The sequence below is a fragment of the Cyprinodon variegatus genome, unplaced genomic scaffold (genome assembly GCF_000732505.1).
Source record: "Cyprinodon variegatus isolate N-32 unplaced genomic scaffold, C_variegatus-1.0 Scaffold815, whole genome shotgun sequence".
In the NCBI taxonomy this organism is placed as follows: Eukaryota; Metazoa; Chordata; class Actinopteri; order Cyprinodontiformes; family Cyprinodontidae; genus Cyprinodon; species Cyprinodon variegatus.
The window spans coordinates 318,772-329,899 of record NW_015151268.1 but is presented as its reverse complement, the minus strand read 5'-3'; the positions used below and the strand labels follow the sequence as shown (position 1 = coordinate 329,899).

General features: G+C 42.6%; 1 protein-coding gene across 1 annotated transcript in view; it reads left to right on the top strand.

Moving 5' to 3' along the window:
* nup133 (nucleoporin 133kDa) overlaps positions 1-11,128 on the top strand; it is a 26,534-nt gene that overhangs the window by 14,085 nt on the left and 1,321 nt on the right. The window contains exons 12-24 of the mRNA XM_015396687.1: positions 130-293; positions 602-696; positions 1,547-1,771; positions 1,846-1,968; positions 2,060-2,159; positions 2,244-2,498; positions 4,403-4,536; positions 6,243-6,401; positions 6,790-6,925; positions 7,886-8,004; positions 8,155-8,235; positions 8,314-8,378; positions 10,860-10,948. Coding sequence (XP_015252173.1) covers positions 130-293; positions 602-696; positions 1,547-1,771; positions 1,846-1,968; positions 2,060-2,159; positions 2,244-2,498; positions 4,403-4,536; positions 6,243-6,401; positions 6,790-6,925; positions 7,886-8,004; positions 8,155-8,235; positions 8,314-8,378; positions 10,860-10,948 — 1,745 coding nt within the window. The remainder of the gene's footprint in view (positions 1-129; positions 294-601; positions 697-1,546; positions 1,772-1,845; positions 1,969-2,059; positions 2,160-2,243; positions 2,499-4,402; positions 4,537-6,242; positions 6,402-6,789; positions 6,926-7,885; positions 8,005-8,154; positions 8,236-8,313; positions 8,379-10,859; positions 10,949-11,128) is intronic.

The following is an 11,128-nucleotide window of genomic DNA, read 5'->3' as shown; positions in this document are numbered from 1 at the left end:
GAACCTCCTTAGTTTACAAATGGAACCTCCTCAGTTTACATTTTGAGCCTCCTTAGTTTACATTTGGAGCCTCCACAGTTTACATTTGGAGCCTCCTTTGTTTATGGTTTAAACCTCCTTCCTCCTCAGGAACGATTTGGTCGGGGCTCAGACCGTGACAGATGAACTGTTTCCTCCTGATGGTGATGGAGAGGAAGGAGCAGAGCTCGACAGCGCTGTGGTCCAAATCAACCTGGACTTGGTGGACGATTACCCGGCGTCAGACCCCCGCTGGGCCGAGTCGGTCCCTGGTGGTGAGGAATGGTGATGAGCTTCTATACTGAATCCCAGTTAAACAGCTGATTATAATGAAAACCGTGAGCTGAAGATTTAGGGTTGCTGCTAGTGATGATGGTCTGTAGTTTCTTATTATCTCTTGGTCAGGAAAGAGTCAGACATCATGTCACCAGGTAGGCAGTCCTGCTGTAGATGTTTACTAAGCCTCTTAGAGGAACATCATGATGATTCAGATGTTTCAGGATCTAAAGCCTGGAGTTTAGTGAGCAGATGACCTTAATGTGGGCCACTGAATTGGACTCTTTGATTTTCTTGGTCTTTTCAGAAAGCGCTGGTTTTCCTCTCACATCCCTCATCATCCTCCACCAACTGGAAGACAAGATGAAGGCTCACTGCTACTTCATGGACTTCCTGCTCCAGGTATTCTCCTCATCCTCCATGCCAGATTTTCATCCTTAGCCTGGGTTCCCAGGTCTACCTGAAATCATTGGAAGTTCTGACAGAAAACTAGTTCTTGTGTGAAATCTGACATGTTAGTGAAAGCTCACAGCTGATTGGTTTGGTTCCGTTGGTTTGGTCCTATGTTTCCTCTTTGTGGGATCCACCGTTGTGTTCGAACTTCTCACTGCTAAACTGTCAACGAGTCCTTCAGGCTGTGGACGACGTCCAGCTTTGTCCCTCATCTGTTTTGGGTTTTTTTAAGCTTGTTGTTTATGTTGCAGTTTAGAGATTTTACTTATTATTTTCCCCAAAGCGGATTTGTTTAACTTTTTATTCCTGTCAGACTGCGTAGGTCTGACCCGGTAGATTAGAGATCCACCTCGGTTTGAGTCACTCTAGCTCTGTACCATAGAACCATGTGAGTCTGAGAAATTCAGTGAGCTCTAAGTAGAACAACCTCAGAGACCTTAAAGGACTGCTCTATGATTTTACATTTTCACATTTTCTGGTTTGTTCGGGTCTCTACAGTAAAATCTCTAGACCAGCAAGCTTTAAAAAATAAAAAAATAATCCTAATAATCCTAGCTGGTTAGTTCAGATTAAGATCAGCAGAAATTACGTAAAAAATAGTGAAATTGTTCTGCTCCAGTCAAATCTGTATCAGAAGAAGGGTTTTTAGAAGAATGGAACCTGTTATGTCCTCCATCTTTTAGTGGGATTAGTAATTTGGTAAAAAAAAAACAGCGAAAGCCTTCAATGAGTTTGGATTAAACATTTACAGAAGAAGAAATGATGAAAGTCTTGTGTGTGATGTTCTGCTCTCCATCAGATGGGTCTGCTGGACCGGCTCAGCCAGGTGACGGTCAGGTCGTCTCCCATGGCGACGCGCCTGCTGCTGTGCGAGCACGCCGAGAAGCTGCAGGCGGCCATGGTGCTGAAGACCCACCACAACAAACACGCTGAGCTGGTGAACCGGGCCATCGGCGTGGCGCTGCAGAGGAGCAGCACCTCCGTGCCCCCCAGCCTTACAGCAGCAGACGTCTTCTTCAGGGAGGTGTGTTTCCAGAGGTCGCCGTCGACCCGCCTGGCAGCGGGGCGCTGTTTAACCGCCTGCCGCTGCTCTCACAGGTGTCCCAGATCTCCCTGCTGTTTGACTGCCTGATTGAGGAGGAGGAGCGGATTCTGAAGGAGAACCCCGTGGACTCAGTGCAGTGGGCCGAAGCGGTGAAGACGGTGAACACCATTCTAAAGGTAAACCCTCCGGTTTACTCCCTGATAGATGGAGAACAGAGACTCCATCCTGAGGGCGGGTGAGGTGTGAAGGCATGTGCTCTGTGTGCAGGACATGCTGCAGGCTGCAGGGCAGTACAGAGAAACCAAAGCCTCCATGTACAGAGCTGCAGAAAACGCCGCTGCAGAGCCTGAATACATCCCATGGACAGGTAATAAAGCAGCCGCTGCAGGAACCACAGCATCTCTGATTTAAATACAAGAATCTTCCCCCCACCACCTCTTCTGTCCTGCAGCGTCCGGCGGTGTAGGAGGCGTCCGCACCGTCATTTCCCACCAACACGACATAATCCTGCGCTCTGTCTACCCGCACGCTGACTCCAAATTACGCAGCAACGTCTGTGAGCAGCTGGTGGCGCTGCTGGACATCTACCTGGGCGGCTACGTGGCCCAGCTGTCCTCCCTGCAGAAGCAGGGGACCCAACAGGAGCGCTACGACAACCTGGAGATGGAGTACAGCCAGCGGCGCTCAGAGCTGCTCAGCCCCCTCTGTAAGTGGAGGAAGGTGACCTCAGTGACCTCTGGCACCATAAGCAGCTTTTCATTTACTACGGGCTAACTTTCTTTAACCACTGTGGGACACTACAGTGACTCAGATATGAAACAAATTCATAGTAGAACCTCTAGATGCATCAGAATATGGCAGCTTCTCTGCATCAGTTACTGTCCTACAAATTTAATTAGGATCTCTGTAGACAGAGATGCTGCTAAGTTCTCCAGCTGAGTGCTCCTATGGTGATGCCCTTACTTTCTAAACCCAGCATTGTTCTAACAGAGCTGCTCTCATCACTGAACAAGCCATATTGGCCTGTTTTCCAGTGTAGTCCTGTTTCTCTGACTGTGACTAACTGGATGTGCTCTCTTCATCCTCTGCCATGGGAGCTGGCTCTGAGCTCGTCTGCCTGGCTGTGTGTTACCTGGACGGACTGCCTGTGGAGCTGGTTGACAGTTGCCTTTTGTATCTCTGCTTCTGTCTCCTTAAACCCCAGTCAGCCTCAGCAGATGGCCGCTCACACTGAGCCTGGTTCTACTGGAGGTTTCTTCCTGTTCAAAGGGAGTTTTTCCTCTCCACTGTCGCTACATGCATGCTTAGTGTGAGGGATTGCCTTCGGGTCAATGGGTTGATGCAATCAGCTGGTTTTCCTTAGATAGAAAACTTTGAATCAATTTGACTGGATGATCTGGTGAACTGAAAAGTGCCTTGAGATGACGTGTTGTGAATTGATGCTATAGAAATAAACTGAATTGAAATAAACTGAATCAAAACCACAGCAGTTTATCAGAGCAGACATTAAATCCAAAGATCTCCAAGAAACAGACACAAACGTCTGGTTATTAGAGGAGCTGCATCTGGAGGCTGTTTTGATTTTTCATGTATCGGCCCAAATGTTCCTCATCCAGTGAGGTCACCATGAAGCTGCATGGCTGCTACCTCAATCTGCTGGCTTTTTGTTTTGTTTTTTTTCCAGATATGTTTATTGATTTTTGTTTAATAGCAGCAACATAACATAGAACACAAGCTCAGCAGTGCAGAAAAGATAAGATAGGGGGCAAACATATTTCCATCATCATAGAGTCCAAATCTAAGCATTTCTAGACGCTCTAGACAGGATGGTAGACGCCTGTCCTTCAGCATAGTCCAGGAAAGGCTTCCATATGCGGGTCAGTCTTAGAGTGGACGAGGCATGTTAGAAAGTCGAGACGGATATATTCTAAAATAAACTTCTTCCACCCATAAATAGTAGGAGATATATTAGAAATCCATTGTAAAATAATATCTTTCAAGCACATAAAATTAGGACATTGTACAATTTGCTCTTGTTTTGATTTTGGATCTGTTTGTTTGGTAGACCGAGGAGAAGAGACGCTGGATCCAGATCAATATGGGTTTCAACGATTTTCCTAGTCTCCCCATCTGCTGGTTATTGGTTAATGAATGTTGGTTTATATTGAGGAATATACAACATCTGTTTCATTTAAGTCATTTTTATCATGTAGCAGAGGAAAGTAAAGCAACATTAGACTGAAGAAGAGTTGGAGCTGCTCTGAAAATAGCATCATTAAGGCCTTCATATCAGATTATTGAAAATAATCTGAAAATAATTATTTAAGCTCTGGGTGCTTGAAGTTCATCCTTTAGAAAGGGGTTAGCCCTATGGGCTAAATCCTTTACTACATCCCCCAGAATGCTGTGCGATTCTAGATCAGAGTTGAACATATTTTCTATTCAGTTTATTTCTATAGTGCAGATTGATCTCTGCTGTCCTGATGTGTTTTTAATCTACTTGCCAGTTCTAGGATCTGAAAGTGTTCCCTCATGCAGCGTTGTTCTATGAGACGTTGTTCTGCTGTGCTGGGACGGGTCCAGTCTAGAGCTGTGTTCTGTGTGTTGCAGTGGAGCTGGGTCAGTACCAGTGGGTGGCTGCGCTGGCTGAGAAGTACTGCGACTTCGACATCCTGGTTCAGATGTGTGAGCAAACGGACAACCAGAGCCGCCTGCAGCACTACATGGCCAAGTTTGCAGACCAGGTAGAACCTTCCAGAACCAGCTGCTTTATTTAACATGGAAACGGGTCATTTAGGTTAAACTTCACCACATGCTGTGAGGCTCCTGTTTATCCCTGCAGCTTAGATCCAGTTCCTCCATCTGGGTAGCTAATGCTTATTTTGCAAATTGAATAATCTGCCGATTATTATTCGACTGATGATCAGAAAAGGTTCCTTAAAGAACTTAATTCCTTACCAAATTAAACGGATTAAACTAAAACTTTTCCACTTTAGAAGCTCTGGATAGAGCAGATTGATAGATGAAAACATTTTTATCTTAAAAGCAAAATGTATATATATTATTTTACCATCTTAGTATTATTGCTTCTAAGTGGGTCGCTCTGTCAGTGAAAGACATGTTTTAGAGTCTCTAAACTCCAGTTAACAATTAATTGATTATTAAATTAATTGACGACTGTTTCAATAATCATTTAATCCGATTAATTGTTTCAGCCCTAATCAGATGGATGTTTTCTGTTCAAATCAGGTGTTTATAGCAACATCTGTTCTCCAACACTGAGCTTCAGCCTGTGACCTGAAAATAATAATGGAATGGACTGAGGAACCGAAAAAACAAATATAAATTTATTTAGAAATTCATTCATTTTAGGGCTGAAACAATCAGATTAATCGATTATTGAAATAATTGTCAACTAATTTAGTAATCGATTAATCAATACCTGGATCATAGAGATTTTAAAACATGCGTTCAGCTGACAGAGCGAGCCACTTAGAGCAGGAATTATATCTAAATTGTAAAGTAATATGTAAAAATGTAGCATTTAAAATAAACATCTTTTTTGTCTGTCAGTATTCTCTCTCCAGAACTCCTGAAGTGGAAATGTTTAGTTTTATCTGGTTTCATTTGATGAAAAGTGTTATTTAAGTAACTTTTGGCTGTCTGATTATTAATCTAAAAAATAATCAGCAGATTAATTGATTTGCAATATAACCTTTAGCTGTAGCCCTAGATTATTTATTTTCATGGGAATTAAATTTAATTTATCTGATATTTTAGTGCTTCATCACAATGATCGTTACAATTGTCCCCTCAGGGGGCCCCTGCCCCCACCCTGCTCTAACGTATCCTGGGTTAACCTGAACCTTTGTGGGATGGGACAGCAGAGGGTCTCCTCTGTTTCCTGAAAATAATCCATCAGTGTCCAGGTTTCCAGGCAGCCTGGAAAATCATTACATTTAATTCCACAATTTTCCAGACCTGGAAATTTAATTTTGAAGCAGAAATAGAGAATTAAAAACTGTATCTGTGGACTTGGCCCTTCATTAGGATTTAATTATACTTCCTTCATTAAATCCTGTAGGAACTTTGCTCAGCTTTCTTCAACCAGTTGGAGGCGTTGATCTCTGTGGGCAGGAAGGATCCTCTGTAGCTGTCTGTGTTGCAGAGGTCCCAGAGAATTTCTTTCTTTCGTTCTTTCTTTCGTTCTTTCTTTCCTTCTTTCTTTCTTTTTTTTTCTTTCTTTCTTTCTGTCTTTTTGTCTGTCTTTCCTTTCACCCTCCGGGTTCATCCTGTACTGTCTAAAATCCCGCCTCCTGATCACATCTGTCCAATAAATAAGCAGTAAATCTGTAGTAGTGATGTCATCCCTGAGTTCTCTGCTATGTTACTCAGACGTGAAACAAACCTCATCATCGTCCCGTTTGTGTCCGACTTTCTTCCCTGCTAGAACTTTGCTGACTTCCTGTTTCGTTGGTACATGGAGAAAGGAAAGAGGGGGAAGCTGCTGTCCCAGCCCGCCGCGCAGCACCAGCAGCTGGCCAACTTCCTGCAGTCCCACCAACACCTGAGCTGGCTGCATCACATCTACGTCAACGACTACCAGAACGTACGCAGCACACAGTCTGCACCGATGGGACGGGTTCCTAACAGGGAGGGATGATGATAACAAAGCCAGAAAAAATTATGAAGCAACAACAGAAAATAAAAATACATTTAATTTTCTGATTTCTTCTCTGAAACCATGAGGAGGAACAGTAGTGGTTAAAATGGCTTCAGGAACTACTTGTTTATAATGTTTATTTAATGTAATTATAGTACATAGTATATCAGTATTAATATTGGTATCAGCTGGTGATACGATTTTAAACATGTTGGTATGGAAGTAAAACAGCTGATATAAAATCTTGTTTTATTTGCATCTTGTAGCTGTTTGTTCCTGATCTGACGATCTGCTCAGTCCTCATAAAGCTGCATCCTGTGTGTGTTCACTGCAGGCCCACAGGACCCTCTACAGCCAAGCTAACAAAGAGACGCGTTACTTTGTGAAGAAGAAGACGCTGCTGGCTCTCAGTAAGCTGACTGCTCTGGCCTCAGACCTGCAACAGGATGAGCTCAACAAACAGGTGGACGGTAAATATCTGCTCCCCTCAGAGCCCAATCTGTGGATTTAGTCCCGCTGTTCTATCAGATCAGCAGACCCATAGCCAATACACATTTATCCCTTTAGTTAATCCCAGTGTATCCTTTAATTTTGTATTAAAATAGACTTTAAACTACCTGGACGGGCGTTCATCCCTTCAGTCATGTAAAAAACAATTAAATTATTTAGTTTTTGGTGTTTTTAGAAGCATATGGCGATCTTACCTTTTATTGTTTGTTTTTTTTACACGATTAAAAGGGATCCACGCCAGTTGAGGTATACATTGCAACTGGTCCAACTAGGGAGTACCAATATGGCAGCTAGAGGATTCACTTCAACCCCTGTACTACCAACAGGCTATCAGCAATGCAGTGAATAAATAGAGATCAGTGGGTCTTCTCCCCAACCAGTGAGCATTTTTCTTCAGGAGCTGCTAGGAACAGAGCTGATTGGGTAGAAATGTGACCTAACCTGAATGCTGTTCACTGATTGGATGAGGAGAAAGGAGGAGGAAGGGCACAAGTTCAACTGAGTCATCAATATTAAGGCCTTCCATTAATGGAGGAGGTCTCACTCAGTGTAACTCAGGTCACTCTAACATGACAGTACAGGTGGTTTAAATTCAGAAAAAGCAACCTGTGAGGGGCCCGATACGGGGCCATGAGCTCCTCCAGATGCTTCATCAGCAGACACCAGCTTTAGTTGTTTCCCTGCTTCTCTTGGGGACCTGCTTAACGCAGGGGTAGCATTATGTCGAGTTATAGAGGTTGGTGTCGGTGCATCAGTGTTGAGTTCTTAGAGGTTCTGGATGTGACCTAAACACGCTGTGGTCCGTCTGAGGGAGAGACTGAACCCACTCTGAAGGTCATTTCCTTTGGTTAACATTCAAAGACGGTGATGAAGCAGTTCTTAGACTCTAACTGATGGCCTCACTACTCTGCCTGGTCCAGATATCGTGGAGCAGGAGCGCTTCCTGCTGCACCAGGAGACTCTGCCCAGGCGCCTCCTGGAGGAGAAACAGCAGAACCCAGACTCCATGCCTCTGCTCAGCGCCCACAACCTCATCCAGGTGAAAATCAGTCTGTCTTTGGATCAATCCAGGAAACACTGTGGGAGCAGTTCTGCTAATTTAGTATAATCTGATTGGTGCTTAATGTGAGGAGAGCAGAGCGGGTTCAGCAGGACAGGATAATAACCGATGGTGCTTCCTTTCCTCCAGCTCTACATCTGTGACGACAACAGGCAGGCCAACGAGTACGACTTTAAAAAAGCTCTGGACCTGCTGGAGTACATCGATGAGGTAACTTCCTGTTTCTGTCCCACCTGTGAGGACGGATTGGATGGAGCGCTCGTTAAAGATTCACTGTTATTGTTTCAGGAGGATTCAGTCGACATCGATTCTCTGAAGTGTGAAATCCTGAGCAAAGCCCTCAGGAGAGACGAGTAAGATTCCTACTGTGATTACAGACATGGCAATAAATAATTAGATCAGCAGTGGCAGGGGCAGATTTAGGAAATGTGGGGCCCTAGGCAAAGACAGGCAGGGGGGCCCTTTGAATTGAGAGGACAACACATAAAACAGACCAGATCGAGAAATGTTAATAGAATAGACATCCATTATCTGTTCTAGGTTGGCTGAGACACACTTAGTGTTATAAGTGTTCTGGTGGCAACAAAAGTATTTTTTCAAAACCATAATTAATGTGCACAAATAAGGAATAGCTGTATTAAACATACATACTCCATAAAAGGAGTTTTATGGGGCCCCCAGAAATTTGGGGCCCTAGGCAACTGCCTAGTATTGCCTAATAATAAATCCCCCCTGATCAGTAGATCGTCTTTAGGTCAGAGAGACGGGCGACACTGCCTTGATTGATAATCTAGATTATGTCCTCTTATCAGAGTATTTTCTTTAGATTAATTCTACTTTAGTAGAAGTATTTTAGAAATATTTAGCACTGAGTTCAACAAGCAGACACAAACAGCTGTGGTGCCATCTGCTGGCAGCATTGCAGAACTACCAGACTGACACCTGAGTAGAGGCTGAAGCGACGGCCCTTTGGTCAGAGCTTTTAATGGAGTAAAGAGGTTCATGTTGGTGACGGTGATCCATTAACACATGCAGAATACAGGAGAAGGAAGGCATGTCTTAACCCTGTAATGCTGAGGGAATCATTTATACGCTGTGTTTCAGACTTCATCAGATAGATCTGTTTTTATTTTAAACCTGATTTAAACTAACAAAAATTAAGTAAATATGAAACGCATAATAAAATGCCCAGAAATGCCTGATGTATCACAGACAGTCTTTTGTTTAGGAATATTTAATGGGATAGACACCTTGGTTTATCACATCTTTAGGGCCGAGTAGTACAGTCGGTGGTTCAGCGAGTATCCTCCCCTGGAAATGTTTAAATATGGACTCTGAAATGCTATTTCCAGCATTTTGCATCAGAATGCAGCTATTTTTTTGTCTTTGGTCCATCACTACTTTTATTCTGCTTTTGGGAAGCATGTATGATTGACTAAAGGTGGAAATCTAATTAACAAAGGCATCATTTTTAGTTACAGTATTAATTTAAAAATTCAGAAAGTGTGACTTAAACTTAATTGATTGCTACACATACATTAGTGCTGCAACCAACAATTATTTTGCAAATGGATGAATCTGTCAATCACTTTTTTCGATTAATAATCAGATGGTCAAAGGTTCCCTAGAGAAGACTCTTCCCAAAATGAAACCAGGTGAAACTAACACTTTTCCTCTTGTGGGGTTCTGGGTAGAGCAGATTCACAGATGGAAAAATAACATTTTTTATCTTAAATGCAAAATGTTAATATATTTTTTTACCATCTTGATATAATCCCTGCTCTTAGTGGGTCGCTCTCTCAGCTAAAGGCATATTTTATTGTCTCTATTCTCCAGTTAACGATTGATTGATTACTAAATTAATTGACGATTATTTCAATAATTGATTACCCGCGATTAATCCGATAAATTGTTTCAGCCCTAATATACAAGGAGAACAATGACAAACTGTAGAACAGTCTACAAATACTACAACACACCAACAGAGGAAGTGCAGGCAGAACTGCTTTGATTTCTGACGATCTACTCTGTTAACAATACTGGTTACATTGAAACTAATCTGAAATTTGATTTTCATGTATCTTAAGTAAATTTTTTAAATGTAAGCTGATGTGTTACATCAACAGGTGTGTTGCACTGAAGAGCAGTTATACCAGCTGTTAATGTCCAAAGAGCAAAATAAGCTGTTATCTATAAACGTTATCCTCCTTTGGAAATAAAGACTACCATGAAAGAATTGCGGCATCTGCTTGACTTTTGCTACGGATTTATTATTTATCACCTTTAGCTTTTTCCCCCATTCCATGGATAGCATTGTCCCAAAAACACTCCAGAATAATCCTATAGTTATAAATCTTTCATAAACTTTTCAAAGCTACAAGCTTAACTGCTTGCAAACAGCACAGCATGGTTGTTCCTGCTGATGAAGTTGTCCGTAGGGACGTTAGATATTCCATCGTATTCCAGGGAATATTCCGTATCAAAGCCGTTCATCCCTTAAGCAGGGCCTTCAATTTCTAATATATTTATTAAAGGGTGTACAGTGTACGCCCATATCCTAGCTAAACGCCAAGTTATATCTAAATTAACATTCAGCTTCATTCATCCATCTTTAATAAATCCCTGGATCCAACATCTTGTATTGTCAGACAGTTATTTGGTCCAGGCTCTACAGGGTTTAAGGAAGCTGATAATAAAATCCCACTTTGCTTCTTCTGCTTCCTGGTTATGGTGAAGTTCTGACATGTTTTAAAACTGGGGATGTTTTCATTTCTGTTGTTTCTCTGTGAATTATTGACCACTAACCTCATCATTCATGTGCTGCCTGTTTCCAGCTGGTCCTCTGCTGACGGGAACGACGACCCCCTGGAAGCGGCTAAAGACAGCATCTTTGTCAAGATCCTCCTCAAACTCATCCAAGAAGGTCAGACACCTTAGAAATAGATCAAACCTTTCAGACGGAAGGATCCTATTAAAGCTCTGAATATGTGCCGATATCTGAGATAATTCAGGAAACACTAAACAGGGGGTCTGTTACCCCTAGGGGATCCATTGAGGTACTGTATGGGGGTCATGAAACTTTGGTTGATTAGACTTTTTTTTT